Here is a 19,515-nt window from a genome sequence, read left to right as displayed (position 1 = left end):
TTTTAGTATTCTTTTCCATTATGGTTTATCACAGGACATTGAATATAGTTCTCTGTGCAGGACCTTTTTGTTTATCCATTCTGAATATAACAGCTTATATCTGCTCACCCCAACCTCCCACCGGCCTCTTCAACTGCCTAGTGGACATTTCCAGTTGTACGGCTCACAGGAATGAAAGACAAACCTACTCATGATTATTTCCCCCAAACCTTTATGGAGCTAGAACCAAGGTATCATCCATTAATTAATTAATTAATTAATTCTTTCAACAAGTGTTCTCTGAACGCCTTCTCTGTGCTAAGCATTATTCTAAGAGCAGGATATACAAAAGTATATTGTAAAAAATATGAAAATCCCTAACCTCTTGGAATATACATTCTATCAAAATTTCAGACAAATAACAAAATAAATAAAATATATAGTATGTTAGATGACAGTAAATGTTATGAAAAATAAACAAGGAAGGTGGAAAAGGAAGTGTGTGTGTGTGTGTGTGTGTGTGTTTGTGTGTGTGTTTGGAAGGGAGGCATCATTCTAGACCTTTTCTCTTTCTCCTTTCCACCTCATTAATATTTCACCTTTTCTTACCCATCTTCTTCAAATTTATGATGCCACTATAATTCACACGGACATTTAACAGGTCTCTCTTTCCCCGCCCCACACGGTCCCAATTCATCCTCCACGTTTCTGCCAGAGAAATCTATGGAAAATAAAATCTGATCTTGTTAGTTGCTATAATTGATCAACAGCACAGGCTTCTCAAGCCAGGTAATCTCAAAAACCCCTCCTGGGTGAAAACAACAATCAGCAACATCTATAGCCTGAGAAATAGCAGAAGCTGCCTCTAGAAGCAAGAGATAGTTCTGAAGGCCTTTTGGAGGCATATATTTTTAACTTTAAAATTCATGTGAATTTTTCTATACTAAGCCTTGACGGTTTTAAAATATTTTAAAGTTCTAACTTATCTACCAGCCAAATTACTTTTTTAGCCCCTTTGATACCTCTACCCCAAGGCCCCCACTTCCTCCTTCCATCCAAGAAGGTGCTATGTTTAACCTGTGGCTTAAAGCAGTTTTTTCAAAAGTGTACAAAATGAAGGAGAAGCTCAAGACGATTCGATTCACTGGGTCAAGGAAGAAAGAAGGAGGGAGAGGAGAAAAAAATATGTGCATATATAAATATATATAATATTTAAATGAATATATTTTAAACATCTATGAATTACTTGATGCTTTTTTAAAAACTACTTGATGCTTTTTTAAAAACATTGTCAAAAGAAAGGCAGACTGCCACGTGCAGCGCCTCATTTGGATGTGTCTGGAGTCTTGGAAGCTTGACTACCCTACGTTCTCCTACAAATGGACCTTGAGAGCTTGTTTGGAGGTTCTAGCAGGGGAGCGCAGCTACTCGTATACCCTTGACCGAAGAACGGTCCTCCTCTATCGGGGAAGGTCGTCCTCTTCGACCGAGCGCGCAGCTTCGGGAGGGACGCACATGGAGCGGTGAGGGAGGAAGGGGACACCCGCCTAGCCAGCCAGATCAGCCGAATCAACCCTGGCGATCAATGGGGTGACAGATGTCGCAGCCAGATCGCCCTCACATCCGAGAGAACACTGCAGAGCACTCAGTATATAAACCTGAAGAGATTTTTCACTTTTTGCATAGGTCGACTTGGTTTTTTCTTTTTTTTTCTAGTCGGATCTCTAAAAGGCACTTTAAAGTCTTACCCTAACTAACACTTAAATTATCACTTAATCGCTAAAATTGCTAAAATTGGTGCAAAACGGGCTTAATTTGGGGTTGTTTTCATATTACCCAGCATGCCTTGCAGGTAGGAGGGGAATGCTAAATACTGCCGTGTCTATTGGTGAAATCCTGCGGGGCCTCGCCCACCGAGAGCGCCTCGGGCCGCCCACGGGTCCCCTGGCTGCAGACCGCTTGCTGGGCGCTTTGTGCGGTCTGGTCACTCCGAGCGGACCCAGGTCTGTCTCCCTTCTGCCGCCCCCACCTGCCCTCTCCCCTCGTTTCTCCTGGCTCCGAGCTTCTCACTCTCCCTCCATCCCGGAACCACCCCCGCATTCATCCTATTCCTGTCTTCCTGCCCCGGTCTTTTGCGCCCCGCCCCCATCGGGGCAGATGGGGGCCCCTGGGCTGTGGTGGGGGTCTTGCTTGGCTCAGTGTGCGTATCATGATTAACCCGCTCTGTGGAGTCGGCAACCCTGGGTGGAAGGCAGGGTCGGATGGTCCCCGGGGCGGGCCGCGCGGGCTGAGCGGCCACGCGGAGCGCCTGGAGCCTATCTCGGCCGCCGTGATCGGCGCCCCCGCTGGGGGCCCGTGTCCGGGCGGGGCGGGGGCGTGCAGGATCCGGGGCCGCCACCGCGGGCCTGCCCACCGACGCACGTCTTGCGGACAGTAGTAATCCTCGGCCTCCCCACCTCCCTGTTGCTGTGAGGCTCAAATCTGATGCGTGTGAAAGTGAATTTTTACAGAGGTTCCACGGGTGTGTACGTCTCCTCCGCGGCCCTTAGCGTCTGGACGGTAAAGGCCGAATTTGGGAAATCTCAGATTTTCAAGGTCAGAGTATATGATGTTCTGATTCTGTGAAGTCCCGTGCTGCTAGTACAGATAGATGTCTTTACAGCAAATGGCCGCAGCTTCCCAATATCCAGAGTAATAAATCGTAACGATGTGAAACGGTATGAAAGCCAAGTGTTTTGTTTTTTTTAAGTTTTAAAATGGTGGTCTGTTTTTATTGAGTGGGGGGAAAACGCAGTTAGAAAAACGAAAACATAATCCCTTCCCTTCCAACCACCACAAAACCCCCCAAACAGTTTTCTGTGCCAAAATCCTGAATATTCATTTAGCGCCTGAACTCTGGGCTGAGGACTCGAAATTGAGGCTGTTCTTTTGCGAGGAGCTGCTGCGTTTGTTTTTCAGAAAACCTGTAAGGCCATGATGGCTACGAAGCCCAAACTCCACTATCCAAATGGACGAGGCCGGATGGAATCCGTGCGATGGGTTTTAGCTGCCGCTGGAGTCGAGGTACCCTACCTATATGCTGTTTCTGCACAGATTTGTCCTACAACGTTGAGACTTGAGGGAAACATAAATGGCGGAGCCCTGTCCTCTCCCATTAATATTACACACCTGCTTCAGTGAGTCAGACGAGTCCTTCCCCTCAAGACTTTTTCTTTTTATAAATGGAGTGTAGTTGATGAAATTGTATTTAACTTACAGCTTTAATCATTGGCTTCTGATCTACCACCAGTAAATATTTATTAATGAGGAGAAAAGGAACGAACCTGCAATTTGCCAGTTAACAGCCAGAACTTTTGTGAATATAGAATCTCTAGGTGAATTTCGTATTTATTTCAGTGGCTTCAGACTGGCAGCCTTCCTATCTTGTCTGCATTCCTTCCTGTATGCTTTGGCCCACAATGGTTTTGGTCTTGTTTTTGTTCTGTTCTTGTAGCTTCTTATTTATGGAAATTTTCAAATATGAGCAAAGATAGGACATTGCCATGAGTTCCATGTACCTGTCACTCAGCTTCAACAACCATCAGCTTTATGCTAATCTTGTTTCATCTATCTCCTCCCCTCTGCTTGCTTTGTTGGGAATATTTTACATTTCGTCTGTGAGTACTTCAGTTTTGCTCTCTAAAAGATGAGCATTTTAAAACATAACCACAATACCATTATCACACCCAACAAAATTAACAACAGTTCCTTATTATCACCTAACAATCTGATTGTCTCAAACAGACCTTGTTTCAGTCTGGATCTAAATCAGGTCCACACATTGCATTTGATTACGTTTCTTTCAGTATTTAAAAAAATCTGTAACATTTCCTCTGCATTTAAAAAAAAATAAACTTTGAATTTGGAAGTAATTTCAGATTAATAAAAAAAGTTCTAAAGATAGTGCAGAGTGTTCCCATGTAACTGTCTCTGTCTCCCTTAATGAAAACATCTTACCTAACCACATCAAAACCAAGAAATTAACATTGGTGCATAACTAAACTACAGACTTTATTCAAATCTGATTGGTTTTTCCACTAATGTCCTTTTACTGTTCCAGGATCCAACATTGTATTTAGTCATTATGTTTCCTTAGCTTTCCTCCATCTGTGACAGTTTCTTAGTCTTTCCTTTATTTCACCACCTTGACAGTCTTGAAAAGTATTGGTCAGGTTTTTTGTAGAATCCTCCACATTTGGGGTTTGTTGGATGTTTTTCTCATGATTAGAGCGGGTTTGAGAGAAGAAGACCATGGAATGAAGTGTCCTTCTTATTACATCATATGAGGGGTTACAGGACATCATGAGTCGTCACTGGTAGAGTTAAGCCTGGTCACTTGGCTCCTTATTCATCAACCAATTTTCCCTCTGTTCTTTGGAAGAGAACCATTAAATTCAGCCCACACTCCCAAGGATGGGAAGTAAGCTCTACCTCCTGGTATCTGCATTTAGAATTCTTATGTAAGGAGGATTTGTCTCCCCCCCCATTTATTTATTTATTCCATAATTTATTTATATCAGCATGAATTTAAGTATATTTATTTTATCCTTTCGATTAAAATTCAATAATACTTTTCTTTTGTTGCTCAAATAGTTCCAGCTTTGGCCACTGGGGCTCTTTCAGGTTGGCTCTTGTGTCCTTTCCATGTAACCCTTTTTACTGTTTTTATTTCCTTCAGCATTTTCTCACTTTCTGACACTCCAAGATGCTCCAGGCTCATCTTGTATTTTCCTTTCCCTAGCCCTAGTACTTCTCCAAAGAGCCCTGGTCCCTTTTATTAGAAAATGGTATTTGCAGCCAAGATCTGGGTGCTAAGTGTCTGCATTTGTTTCTAGTGCCATTTGTGGAAGAAACTGCGTTTAGAATGCCCCCCATTCTGGATTTGGCGGCTTTACTCTCATTTTAACATGTTCTATTCTCTATATTTCCTGTAAACTACTAGTTGGATCCAGAAGTCCGATCAACTCCAGGCTCCTTTTTTTCTTTCTATCTCTATTTTTTTTTTTCTGCCAGACTGTGGCAGATGTGGTACTGCGATCGTATTTCTCTTGTGCGACATCCGAGGTGCATGATGTCTGCCTGTCTTGTTTCCAGCGTTGCTGAGTTTGATCAGTGTGTTTCTATGACCTTAGCCTGTTCCACACAGTATGAAGTTTCCTCCATCACCCTTTCAAGTGTCGTTTGCAACCTCGATCATCACCACTGTTAGAGGTTACAAAATGGTGATTTTTCTATTCCTATCATTTCACCTAAACTTATTAACTGTGATACTCTTATAAGGAGTAATTGTTCACTGATTAACTACTTAATTACCTTGAAGTACAGTTCAAATAAGAAAAGCAGGATAAATGCTTCATTCTGCCACTTTATCAATTTTCAGAATAATGAGTCATTACCCTAGCAACCTCCAGAGGTGACAAATGAGGGTTGATGGGTTTGGGGTTTTGTTTCTTACCGTTGGTTTGGTTTGGTTTTGGTTTCCTTACCTATCATTATAACTCACCACACTGTGTTTTTACAGTTTTCTAAATTAGTTGAAATCATTTTTATATACAAATTCTGATTTCTGACTTCTCTTGAGAAGTTGGCAGATCTGATGATCCTGGGGCCTCATTTCCATAGGGCAGCAATTGCTGCTTCTGAGTAGGGACGGTCCCTAGAGATGGATCTTTCTAGTCCGCACAGCCCCCGTCATTCCCTGTAGTCTCAGGACACATTTTCTAATTGTGTTAAGAGGAAAGTGAAACAATTCTTGATCCTTTGACTTGAACCTAGTCAGCTTATTTACGTCACCTGTCTAACCCCTGTATGCTTCTGAGTTTGCAATTATTTAATAGGTTTTGAAGAGGGTGTCTTATATGTGTATGTACTAGAATCCCTTGTCAAAGCTCCTCTTCCCTAGCTTCATTCTACTCTGCTGTGAGTCAGCATTCTTGGTTACAATCATAGAAACCCAACCCTAGGGCTAGGGCTTCCCCGGTGGCGCAGTGGTTGAGAGTCCGCCTGCCGATGCGGGGGACACGGGTTCGTACCCCGGTCCGGGAAGATCCCACATGCCGCAGAGCAGCTGGGCCCGTGAGCCATGGCCGCTGAGCCTGCGAGTCCGGAGCCTGTGCCCCGCGACGGGAGAGGACTCAACAGTGAGGGGCCCGCATACCGCCAAAAAAAAAAAAAGAAAAAAGAAACCCAAAAAGGAACGTGGGTCATGTGATCTACCTACCCTCAACCCGGCAGGCAGGAGGGGTACAGTAATTAGCCCAGCGTGGGTCTCAAGCCCACCCCTCTGACCAGGGTGGAGGGAGCTAGACTGGCCTCCCTCACGAGGGCTGACCACGTGGTTTGCAGGAACAATTCCCAAAAGGTGGTACCAGGGGTCCCTCTCCTTTCTGTGCCCAGTGACATTTTCAGCTACATTTGTGCTCATACAGATCTGAAACAGAAGGGCCAGGCCGGCAGCCGCTGGATGAGTTCATGATTCCCAGGGTCACGGTGTCATTAGAGCCTGATGTGTAAAGCATACGCATCCCAGTAACTAGGTACCTCGCACGTGCTGAGAGGCAGCCTGGCCTGATTCAGGGAGTCAGCGTCCTCCATCTCACGCTTGATTTGGGTCCTCAGACCTTGCTCTGTGCTGGATGCTGCTTCTTGGCTGCTTGGAGCTTCATGTGCCTAAAGACCACCCCCAACCCCAAGCCCAGTCAGAACCTCCTTGTGGAGAGGGGGGTGAACAGTGTAAAAGAGAAGATGTGAAGGCCACAAACTCCTCATTCAGGACTTCTGGGCAGTTCACTTAGAAGAAGGGGGCGTGTGAGGAGGGAGCGGGTGGTGTGGACATGGGCACTTCTCCAAGGTTCCCAGCGGGAACAGCACCCCATCAGGGCACAGAGACGTCTGATTGTGTGGATGGAAGCCGCACACTGTCTGTCCTTACAGCCCGGAGCAGCAGCCAGACAGTCGCCAGCTCCTCCAAGCTCTCTGCCTGGTGATTTTTTCCCTTCCTCCCTCTCCTACCCTCCAATCTCCTGTTCCGGTGCTAGATTGTTCTTACAGACCAAGTTTTATAAAGTTTGATGGAAGAGAGTTTCTCTAGTGAGAGAGAGCATGCATTTTGCTACGTGTTCCCAGAAGTCAAAAACCAGAATCGGAACAATTTGGAAGGAATTTAAAAAAAAAATTTTTTTTACTTAAAGTGTAGTTGATTTTGGGTGTACAGCGAAGTGATCGTTATATATATCTTGCACATTATTTTCCCTTATAGCTTATAACAAGATATTGAATATAGTTCCCTGTGCTGTACAGTAGGTCCTTTTGTTTATCTCTTTTATATATAGTAGTGTGTATCTGCTAATCCCAAACTCCTAGTTTATCCCTCCCCCACCCCTTTTCCCCCTGGTAACCATAAGTTTGTTTTCTATGTGTATGAATCCGTTTCTGTTTTGTAAATAAGTACATTTGTGTCATTTTTTTTAAGATTCCACATATAAGTGATATCATATGATATTTGTCTTTCTCTGTCTGACTTACTTTGCTTAGTATGTTAATCTCTAGGTCCACCCATGTTGCTCAGAAGGACTCGTTTTTTTAAAATGTACATTTCTGGTCTCTCCCAACTACTGGATGTGAATCTCTGAGGGATGAGCCTAGACACACACACACACACACACACACACACACACACACACACACACACACACACACACACACACACTTCCCCATGTACTTTATAAATGATCATGGTCATAAAAGTGTGAGAGCCGTGGTGCAGAGGGAACACCACCAGCATCACACCTGACCAGCTGGGCATTTGGACAAATGCCTAGAACATTCTCTCCCTGAAGTTAGTGTTTCCTGGGCCACAGGTGGAGTGCCTCTAGGGGCATTGAGGCCCCCTCCTCACACGGGAGGACCCTGGGAGTAGGAGAAGCCACGCCTACACATCCTGATGCCCAATGAGGCGGAAGAGAGAATGGCCATGTCTGTACTGTCAGCTCCGCCCCTCCTGGGATGATGGGGCAGCGCAGGGAGAGATGCTGGTGGGGAACCGTCTGGGGACTCAGTGGGCATGTGAAGGGCATCAGTCCATTAGCACGAGTTTTATTTATCACAAGAAAAGAAACTCTTCAGTGTTTTTCCCCACCCAGCCTTTTAGTTTGAAACCTTGAAAACCTACAGAAAAGTTGTAATAGTACAATGGACACCTTCTAACTAACTTGGCCAGTTGTTAACATTTTGCCACATTTGCTTCCTTCCCTCTTCTCTCTCTGCTTTATTTATTCTTAATCACTTGAAAGTAAGTTACAGACATCAGCATGTATCTCCCTGTTAAGAAAGAGAGAAATAATTGTTCTAATAACCGCGATATCATTGTCACAACTAAGAAAGTTAACACTAACTTTACAACATCTAATATACGATTCATATTCAGAAGTTCCCTCTCGTCCCCCAAAAGTCTATGTAACTGTTATTTAACTATTTAGCAGTTATAACTACCCCTCCCCCCATCCAGGATCTACTCAAGATTCAGATATTTGGTGGTTATTTCTCTAGTCGCTTTTCGTCTATCAATAGAACAGAACCTGCACGCTGTTCGTTTCTTCCCTACCCTTCACTTAACAGAAAAGGAATGTGTGAAGGAGGAATTGAGTCTCTTGCATGAATTTCTGCCAACAGAAGTAAGGAATCAGTTATGTGGCTTGGAGGCCAAATGACATAAAGAATTATCAGAAGAGGGCTACCTGGCTAAAGTCGATTCCCTTTTAAATAAAGATTTGCCCTTGAGAGCAGAATTCTCGCTTTTGGTCGGGAAGAGGATAGATGGCTAGGAAACGGGAGCCAGACAAGTGGCGAGGACCACAGAGTGGGAACGGCAGAGGCAAAAAGTCCCCCAGACCAGTTTCCAAACCTTGCACATCCTGGAGGAGCTGAAGAACAAAACAGGCCATTTATGTTACAGAGCGTCCCACATCCTGGATATGCCCCATTTTCACCTTGCAGTTTGATCCAAGTTAAATCGGTTGGCGAGCTCTTTCTGCAGTGTCCTCACTGTGTCACAGCAGGGAGCACCTGATGTCTCAGGGTGTCCCCCAGTGGGGAGCTGAGTTTGACCACTTGGTTAGGTGGATGCTGGGATCTCCAGATCTGCAGAGATGTTTTTTCTTTGTCATAATAAGGAACTCGTGGGGTGACACTTTGAGATTGTGTGACTATTCTATGCCCCATGACCCAATGACTTCAGCATCCGTTATGATCCTTACCAGAATCAGTTATTACATTATAGGGTGAAAAGTGGTGATTTTCTAATTTTATCATTAATTGGGAATAATTCTACATTACTTAGTGCTAATTCTGTAAAAGAGAGCTTTTCTTCTCCCTTTTTTTTTTTTTTAGAATCATCATTTATGGACACAGGGATTTTTTTGTTGTGTTCTAATCCATAACTGATCGCACTCTTTTCGATATTTAAATTGTCCCAGATGTGGCTAGAGAATCCCTCGGGTAGGAGCCTGCATGCCTTTGCTTTTGACATATCCGTTAGTCTTTGAGTACATCCTCACTTTCTGACATAACAGAATCAACCTTTTCTTCTGGGAGTCCAGTGATATTTAGAAACAAGATGTGGGTACTGAGTATGTTCTTCCTCTCTGCTTTGGAGGCAGTTTAACTTGGTATTTTCAGTCCTGAACCTGTAATGACATTTCGCTTCTTTTTTTTGGGGGGGGTGTCTTTTTGAATTTAGTTTGATGAAGAATTTTTAGAAACAAAAGAACAGTTGCAGAAGTTGCAGGATGGTGAGTATCAAAATGTATTACTGTCGGTAATGCTGATTTTCTTTTCTAAGAACCCATCTTTACGTGGAAGGGCAAAGATACTGCTGACACTAAGCATCCAGACCAGTATCCTAAAACCAGACAAGCAAGAGGAAACAGTAGCCGAAATTGCCAGGAAGTCTCTTCGTATTCAGTAGTTCTATAAAAGCTGGCGAAAGGGAAGGAGCAGTTCCTCCCTCCGTCCCAATGGGCAGCCCTTCTCCATCTCTCTCACCTCTACCTTTCTCCCCTTTCTTCCTCTCCCTCATCCCTTCCTTCCTCATTTTCCACCTCCTCCGAACTACCTGAGGCATCTGCACCTGCTTGAAGTACGCAGATAAAAGTCACCATTTACACTGGGGTGCTTTCTGAAATAAGTACCAAACAGGTGTGACATCAGTGAAAGGCCCCCTTTTAACTCCTGGTCACACCCTCCCTCCACACCCAGGCCCCTGTAAGCATCCTCCCTCCCGGCCATCAGCAGGGTCCTGAGGCCCAACTCAAGGCTCCTCGGAGAGGGACCAGCTCTGCAGGGATGTGATGCCTGGCATCACTGGGCCTGTGCTGAGTACACATCTCCCCTAGACCCGCATGTACCCCCAAGCCTTGAGACCTCCCCGCAAGCCTTGAGACCCCGTTGAGACCCCAGCCTTGAGGACTGGGCTGTATGCTGTACTTTCAACTCTCCCCAACGTTTGCTGTGGGGAAAGTGTTTGAGACAGGGTTCTTGAAGAAAGTAGTGGGTTACTTTTTGACCAGTGACAGCATACTTGGTGGTAGGTGGACTGTGGTAGTGGACGCCTATACGTGAGTATCAGCTGGTGACTTAGGTTTCATGATCAGATTGTCAAGCAGTGCAGTCATAGAACATTCTAGAGTGATGGGAATGTTCTGTTCTACAATGGCCAGCGCAGGAGCCACCAGCCACATGTGGCTTTTGAGCACTTGTATGTGTCCGGGGTGACCAACGAGGTGAGTTTTAAATTTTTCAAAAGTTTGATTAATTTAGAGTTCCCTGGTGGCCTAGTGGTTAGGATTCTGGGCTTTCACCGTTGTGGGCCCAGGTTCAATCCCTGGTCAGGGAACTAAGATCCTGTAAGCTGTGCATTGCAGCCACACACACAAAAAATTGATTAACTTACATTTTGGTTTAACTATACACACGCCGCTTACTGGCTACTGTATTGGCCAGCACACCTCTTAAAAAACGTCTTCACTACATCTCCCCTACCCTTTGTCACTGAGGCTAGGTGTTTCTCCTGGGGTGAAAATCAAAAGGGAAGATTTGGATCAATGCTAGTTTTCAGGCTTGTTTTATGGCTAAATCTGCACCCCTGAATGAAGTTGGGGGAGCTTCCTAAGCCTGTTTCCTAAGGCTGCGGTCCCATTGTCCCTTTTCATTCAGCAGAGCATGTTTTGATGGGGCTGCAGGGAAGAGATCACTTCTAACTCTGGGCTTCCATTCCCAGGTAACCACCTGCTGTTCCAACAAGTGCCAATGGTTGAAATTGATGGGATGAAGCTAGTGCAGACCCGGAGCATCCTCCACTATATAGCGGACAAGCACCATCTCTTCGGCAAAGATCTCAAGGAGAGAACCCTGTACTGTGACCCCTCTGGCGTGTTCTCACTTGTCCACTTACCAGTGCTTAACTGATTGGTCGTCCTCTACGGCACACCCGTCCACTTCATGTCCTGTATCGTTAGTGGGAACAGAAAACAAACCCCCAGAAAGGTCAAGACCAGGTGGAAAATCAGTACAGAGAGTCTGAGTAAAATGAGAGAAAGGAATTGAATTCAGATATTAGAGCCTGTGTCTGGTGCAGGTTTCAACATGTTTAAATGCTTTGATAGTCTTTTTTTTACCTTTGTTGCAAATGTATTATTGCTGAGTATTAGGAATAGGAAGCTGCTGTGACATTCAAGGCCCAGGATACTGTGCACTGGATTATAATTTGAACTCAGAGCCTGGTCCTTGTACCTCCTGGATCATGACCCAGGGCAAAGTGTTACGCTCCAGTGTCCTGATGAGTTTCCAGTACAATGGGGATAATAACAGCACATTCCTCATACTGCCATAGGATTCAATGAAATATCGGATATAGAGTGTTTAGCACTGTGCCTGGTACACACCAAGCATCCTATAAACGATACCCACTATTTTTACAAATGTGAAGCTCCACCCGCACCAAGCTTGGGTGCTGGAGTGAGGGTGGCAGAGTAGGGGCCAGGAGAAAGGACATTCGTGGCTCTTGTGCTTTGAGATGTGTGACAGGTGTTTCTGAGAGATTTTTCTGAATCACAGCTAGAATTGACTTTGCACCTTTGCTCTAAAGGGACAGGTGGAGATGAATGCTTCTTGGTGCTTAAGTTGCCAGAGCCTTAAGAGAAAAACACTCTGGATACTTAGTTGTGGAAGCCAATGAGTTCAAAGAGAGGGGTGACTGAGAAAAGGCTTGTTTGTGTTTTGAAGGATCGACATGTACGTGGAGGGGACCCTGGATCTTCTGGAACTGATTATCATGCATCCTTTCCTCAAACCAGACGATCAGCAAAAGGAAGTGGTGAACATGGCCCAGAAGGCTATAATTAGATACTTTCCTGTGTTCGAAAAGGTAGGTGGCAGTGAAGCCTGTGAACACAGCATCACCAGACCACGAACGCCCCTTTCTGCTCAGGCAGAGTAAAGCTGAGCCCTGCTAGACCAACCTCCTGGACTCCGGAGGGCTCACAGGTGCCATCAGCACAAAGCCAGGATGTCTTGGAGCCTCCCAGACTCTTCCAGAGTCTTCCATGTTTTCTGGGAAAAATATGGGCTCACCCATGTGTGCATTGGCGTTGCTTACATTTGCCAGGTGCCACCTTGTGCAGGATACAGAAGAGAAGAAACCACCCACTTCATTGATTCTTTCATCATCCTACCTGATAGTTGGTATAAAGAGAAGAACCATTGCTGTTTTACTTCTCTTCCCTGTGTTCTGTTTGTTTTCTCTTTTGTTATATCTTGTCTCATTACCGTGTCTGTTTTTCTGAGCTTCAAACTCCTCCTCTGTTTTCCTCACCTGAGAGGGACATTTTAAATGCTTCAATTAAAAAACAAGAGAATGTGAAAATCTGGAATTGGCAGACTTCCTCTGGCCATTGATGTGGAATTAGATGTAAGAAGGAGGAGAGATATTTTCTGAGGGTTTCTGTCCTTGGTTTCGTGGCCTCTTGCCCACAGGCAGTTTGTGAACGTAAAATACGATGATGCAGAAAAGTGCTGGGACGAGGGAGGAACAGGTGCCCTGGAGGAGGGTCATTGCTGGTTCCTCTGTCCCTGTGGCCCAGACTGTGTCAGGGCTCCACTGAACATATGAGCTAAATAATTGTCACCTTCTTTTTACCCGTAATGAAATAGAATCACAGAGAGACTGGGTGACATGCCTAAGACAGGAGCCAGGACTGCAACTCTGGACTCTTCGTCCTCTCCCTGTCCGGCTCCAGTAGCTCTGTTTGATTTGGAGTCATATTAGAGTCCTTGTCACACACACGTAAACACACACACTCATGGGCGTCCGCAAAGGGCATCTTCCCTGTTCTATCACTGTTCCTTGCCCCTTCCCGATCACCGGCTATTCCTATGAATCTCTGCACCTGTGTTACTCTCAAAATGGGAGTCAGGATGAACTCTCATTCTTTTAATTTTCCCTGTCTTAGAAGATGTGAAAGGAAGCCTGCTTTTTTACTGTCATGTCTCGTTTATGACTGTGAGTCCCGACACACAGAAACACAGAACTGGCAAGTGAGATTAGACTCCTCGGACAGGACCAGTGGCTTACGTCTTACATCACTTCCCCTGAATGCATCAGGGCTAATTCTTTTCTGTAGATACATTTATGGGATAGAGGTATCCTTTTAAAGCCCTGGATTAATTCGAAATCTAGAATTAATATTTCCTTTCCCTTTTTAGGGCCTCGTTCTGATGTAAAGCAGATACTTAAGGATGCTTTCATATCTACACCTTTTTCGCTCTCTCCCTCTCATATAGGGAACAACTTCTTAGTTGATGTTATTCGTAAAAGGATAAAAGGACAAGGTTGTAGTTTCAGCCCTTCTCAGACACTGCACTGATTCCACACCTTCATCATTTTCTCCATCTCAAGTATTATATATAACCAACGTAAAATGTTTATACCCTGCAGGTTTTACGGGGTCATGGACAAAGGTTTCTTGTCGGTAATCAGCTGAGCCTTGCAGACATAATTCTACTCCAGACCATTCTGGCTCTAGAAGAGAAAATTCCTAATATCCTGTCTGCCTTTCCTCACCTCCAGGTACATAAAACAACGTTTGAGAAAATTGGCCCAGAACTCTTAGGCCTTCCTTCGATATCTGTTGTTTGGTAGGCTGTGTATGTGTGTGTGTGTGCACGTGTGTGTGTGTGTAATTCTTTTCGGTTCTAGTTAGTAAAATGAAATGAAGGTGCAGACTTGAAATTGGTTTTCTGGTTCCCAGACCCTTAGAGCTGAAAGATAGTTTACATGTGAAAGAAGTTGTCCCTCGGTATTGTTGCATGACTGCACTCTTGCGACAAACCCCATACACAGTTTGCCAGTAGGGACCTGCTGTAAACGTAGTCGTAGGGACCAGGGGCTGCTCATCTGCTTGTGCTGTATGTGCTGACGGGAGGACCCGAGAGTCACCATCAAAAACCGCCTCGTCATCAGAGTGTGGCTCCCTTTCTCAGAAATAACATGGTCTCGGGCTTCCCTGGTGGCGCAGTGGTTGAGAATCCGCCTGCCGATGCAGGAGACACGGGTTCGTGCCCTGGTCCGGGAAGATCCCACATGCCGCGGAGCAACTAAGCCCGTGAGCCATGGCCGCTAGGCCTGCGCATTCGGAGCGGGAGAGGCCACAACAGTGAGAGGCCCGCATACCGCAAAAAAAAAAAAAAAAAAGAAATAACATGCTCTCAAATTGGAAATTTTGGAGCCTGAATTCTGAGAGCTAATAAGAGGCACCCTAAAACATCACCCCAGAGAATTCTCACCATTCTTCTTCCTCACATTCCAAGGACAGACTTTTGTGCGTGACTCAGTTTATGTTTCGGTGTTATTCTTGCAGGATCGATCATAGAATTTAGAAGCAGAAAAGGGCTTTAAAAAGCGAGTTTCTTCCAATGCCTTCAATATATTGAATACATATGAAGAAATAGAGACCCAGGGTAAAGACGTCAGCAGCCTGATGGCCTCGTTAGTGGGTATCTCAACTTTGTCTAGAATCTTAGCCTTTTATCTCCAAATGCAGTGGGCTTTCTTCTATGCTGGTGGGTTGGCCCCTTGGGCCAAATCAGGCCTGCCACGTGGTTTTGTATCACTCTTGAGCTAAGAGTGGTTTTTACATTTTTAAATGGTTGAAAAAATATCGAAAGAATAGTGATACTTCATGACACATGAAATTATATGAAGTTTGAATTTCAGTGTCTGTAAATACATTTCATTGGCACAAAGCCAGGCCTGTTCATTTATGCATTGTCTAAGGCTGCTTTTGTGCTACCACAGCAGAGGTGAGTCGTTCTGATACAGACCGTATGGCCTGCAAAGCCTGGAATATTTACTAACTGGTCCTTTATAGAAAAAGGTTGCCAATCCCCTATAAAGACCAGATGGACACATCTTTGACCAAGTTATCAAAAGCCAAGAGAGACACACACACTAAATCTCCAAAGAGTAACACATATACTTAAAAAAAATTTTTTTTTCCAAGTCTAGTGAACATCATTTTGACATACTAATGAGGACAGCAACCACTGGTTAAATACATACACCCAGAAAATGGGAATAGAAATCTTCAACAAGGCAAATAGCCATTATATAGTTCAGCTCTCTGTTCCTTTCTTCCTGCAGGCACAGAGATGGACATTTTAAAGTTTGCCTTTAATACCAATAGATCCCTGAAATGGCCCAAGGACCTGTGGATATTTTCCATCCATGATGCTAACAATTTGTTTTTAAATCCCAGGTACTTCTGTGTAAACAAATTTAATAACTGAACAGGTCAAGTATCAATATTAAAGGACTTCAGAATCTAACACCAGATCTGATTAAATTAAAGGGTCACTCCTGCATTGATTAAAGGGGAAAATAAATAGTCAAAAGTCATAAAAGTTTTATTATACATGACATGTGTATGCCCCAGGTAAATCTCGAAACGATAAATCCTTTGGAAAAAGCTTCTAATTATTGGTAATAACACAAATAATATGAATACCACAATACAAACATTCAAGTAAGTAATAAGAGAAGATTGTCATATTTACATAGAATTAATTGACATAATTATTAGTTTTTGTTAATATTAGTGATATATGTATGAATGTTTCTGTATGTTTGTATGCCTGCTTAATTAAGGCTGTGCTTGTACATAGCAGACATTTAATAAATAAATGACCTCTTTATTTTGAAAGATTTTGTTAGAATAATTATATATGATGGATATACAGTTCTTCGTATAGTTCAGAATTTTCACCAGATCAAATGGATTTTTCTTCTTAATTACTGAAAATTGGTAAGATTTGACTCTATGAATGAAAAATAAAATTTTTTTTCTTCCATTACAGTTTACGGGAGTATCTGGTATCTGATAACTGAGGCCTAGGCTACAAAAAATGCAACTGGCCGTCTTTCACACATAGTCAGAAAGAGGATTCATTTGTTAATAGGAGTAAAAATGTCAAGGCAGCTGAATCTTAAAATGTAACTTGTACTATCTGATGAATTTTTAAAACAATTTTATTTAAATGACTTTTATTTAAATGCATTTTTTCTGAGAACAATACATTTGAGGTACTTCCTATGTCTTTTTCGTCCTTCCTTTTTTCCTTTAAGCAAGTATACTCCTATCCTAAGCATCTTTTTATTTTTCTGTCGCTGAAAAGAGTTCACATCTCAGTATGAACCGTGAGATTTGTATAGAGCCTGGCCTAGATTCCAGCCACTGTTGGCAGAGATTATAAATGATCATACCAAGAGATCAGACCCTAAACAGGTGCTGGATGACAGTTCTATTTGGATCTCTATAGCAAATATTTATTGAACGTATTCTGATGGACCATTTTGGGGTTGTTTTGGTTTATTTTTTTATTGAAGCATAGTTGATTTACAGTGTTGTGTTAATTTCTGCTGTACAGCAAAGTGACTCAGTTATACACATATTTATATACATTCTTTTTTATATTCTTTTCTACTGTGGTTTATCCCAGGATATTGAATATAGTTCCCTGTGCTGTACAGTAGGAACTTGTTGTTTATCCATTCTATACGTAATAGTTTGCATCTACTAACCCCAAACTGATGGGCCATTTTGCACCGCCCTATTCTCGTAGAAATGAATACCTTTGCTTTTAGCCTTGAACTTTTGCGTTTTCCCTTTTCAGGAGTTCACAGTGAAAATAAGTAATATCCCTACAATTAAGAAATTCCTTGAACCTGGCAGCAAGAGGAAGCCTCCTCCGGATGACATCTACGTGAGAACCGTGTACAACATCTTCATGCCGTAGGACAGCAGCACGGCTGTGAGTGAGCGCTGTCCCCCAGAAATCGCTGTGTCCACAGTTGTGTCTTAATTGAAGCCAGGCTGCCGTGATCCAGCTCTGTCGTGGTGCTGTGTATATTGTTCCTAAGTTGGTCTTTCATGTCAAGGAGATCTCTTCTAGAAGCATCAACCTTTATTGTCCAGTGAGTGATTGTTACGGGACCTCTTCTGAACACCTTTTTGGAGGGGCCGGCATTTAAGTTAGATCTGCTCTGTCTACTCATTTCCTGGTAACGAGGATGGGTAGGACTTCTTGTTGTCCCCTGAGCTTCTTTTCTCCTCTCCTTATCCCATTCTCAACCCCCCTCCAGTCTCTTCCTGTTTTTAGTGTCTAATAACAGTGGAATTCACTAGATAGTGAGTAACTCTCCTCTGAGCTATAATAATAATAGATCCATGGTAGTAACGAATGCCATTGATATTTGCCAAAATAAAGGATTTACAATTCATTGCCCTGCTGCTAGAATTTTTAAATTAAATCGTTTGGAATACATTCACATGGTTCAAATATCAAAAAAGTATAAAAGGCTATACAGTTGGAAGTGTTCTTTTCAGCCCTGTCCCCCCAGTTTTCTCTGGTTCTGCTCCCTACAGGCAAACATCATTATCATTTGTATAATCCTTCCAGTTATATTTGACACAAGTATAAGAAAATATAAATATATTTAACTTTTGTCCTCATACTACCCAAATGGTTATTTGGAGGCTTCTAATTTTTTGCATTTCAGAACTAAAAGTATGGCTTCTTAATACTGCTTTAAACATGTGTTGACTTACATCTCAAATGTTAATTGAGCACCTGTTATGTGCCAAGCATGGTGCCAGGAGACAAAACCCTAGATCAGAGGCCTAGATCAGAATTTTTTGCTTTAGAAAAAATTCACCACGCAGTAGGCAAGATAGATGTGTCAACAGCAGAAGTAATTTTAGAAAAGAAAGAATTGCCTCTTTGAGAGTATCTAATAATTAGGAATTTAAAAACTGGAAGAAGGCAAGTGTTTGATCCGTGTCTCATAAAGTGGACACACTCACTCCTTACTACAGGAGGGATTTTTGCCCAGATGTGAAAAACAGACAGTTGTGAGGTGATCCTTAATGCCTGTCACAGTAAATGCAGGCCCCTCAGGGTTCTATTAGAGGAAAACGCAACGCAGACGTGAAGATTGTTCTCTGTCTTCACGTTTTCACAATGCAAGCACTCTGTCGTCGCTCTAATATTTAGAACTACTGAAGGAGCAAAGGCAGGGCAGCAGGTGCACCACAGGGCAGGCCCGAGGAGCCCTGGTGGTCCCGGCTGATGTTTCCGCCAGCCTCCTGGGAGCAAGAGAACAAATAGAAGAAAATGGGGATTGCGGATGCAGTAAGGGGTCTCACCTTCCCCAGAGACAGGTCTGGCCTTGGCTTCTGGGAGGTGGTCTCTAAGACTTGGAACCTCTCCTACCATTTTGGTGGGATTTTACCATCCAGAGACATGCCTGACAGGAGTATCTTTGTTTGCCGGGGGCCCTGGGCCAGCCAGATAACAACTATATGATCTCGGGTGTAGGCTTTGAGCCTCACCAACAATATAATGTTGGGCAGGGGCTCCGGGTTATGTGGTGTCAGCTCCACTCTGGAGGGGCTGGAGACAGATCAGCCACGTGGGCGGTCAGTCATGCCCACGCGATGACGCTCCTGTAAAATTCTGGACTCAGACGCGGGTGGGCTTCCCCAGTGACAGAATTCTGTTGTCACACATGCTTGTCAGGAGGAGTTAGCGCTGTCCATGGCTCTGCAGAATGAAGACCTCTGGGCGCTCCGAGCCTGGAACACTCCTGGACTCTGCCCTGTGCATCCCTTCCCTGGGCCGATTTTTATCTGTATCCTTTCCATGTAATAAACCGAAGCTGTGAGTATGACCGTTTTCTGTGAGTTCTGTGAGTACTTCCAGCAGATTACCAGACACTCCCTGAACCTGCAGTTGGTTTCTGAGCGAGGGCGATCTCTCTTTTTTTTTTTTTTTTTTTTTTGCGGTACGTGGGCCTCTCACTGTTGTGGCCTCTCCCGTTGCGGAGCACAGGCTCCGGACGCGCAGGCTCAGCGGCCATGGCTCACGGGCCCAGCCGCTCCGCGGCAT

The 19,515-nt window shown here is 43.9% G+C and overlaps 1 protein-coding gene across 4 annotated transcripts; it reads left to right on the top strand.

Moving 5' to 3' along the window:
• Positions 1 to 1,876: 1,876 nt before the first annotated feature.
• Positions 1,877 to 19,297, top strand: GSTA4 (glutathione S-transferase alpha 4). 4 transcript variants are annotated; one of them, XM_067006387.1, is made up of 8 exons: positions 1,877 to 1,982; positions 2,938 to 3,042; positions 9,755 to 9,806; positions 11,294 to 11,426; positions 12,298 to 12,439; positions 14,009 to 14,140; positions 17,242 to 17,379; positions 19,147 to 19,297. In XM_067006387.1, the coding sequence occupies exons 2-7, from the start codon at positions 2,953 to 2,955 to the stop codon at positions 17,362 to 17,364; spliced, it is 672 nt and encodes a 223-aa protein (XP_066862488.1). In that variant the 5' UTR covers positions 1,877 to 1,982; positions 2,938 to 2,952; the 3' UTR covers positions 17,365 to 17,379; positions 19,147 to 19,297. The 4 variants fall into 4 exon arrangements, with proteins under 4 accessions (XP_066862488.1, XP_058931329.1, XP_066862487.1 ...); XM_067006386.1 differs by having other exon boundaries at positions 1,934 to 2,574; XM_059075346.2 differs by lacking the exon at positions 19,147 to 19,297 and having other exon boundaries at positions 17,242 to 17,848.
• The last annotated feature ends 218 nt before the right edge of the window (positions 19,298 to 19,515 follow it).

Source organism: Kogia breviceps, chromosome 10 (genome assembly GCF_026419965.1).
Source record: "Kogia breviceps isolate mKogBre1 chromosome 10, mKogBre1 haplotype 1, whole genome shotgun sequence".
In the NCBI taxonomy this organism is placed as follows: domain Eukaryota; kingdom Metazoa; phylum Chordata; class Mammalia; order Artiodactyla; family Physeteridae; genus Kogia; species Kogia breviceps.
Note: the sequence above shows the minus strand (reverse complement) of the source record. Positions and strands in the feature narration are given on the sequence as shown.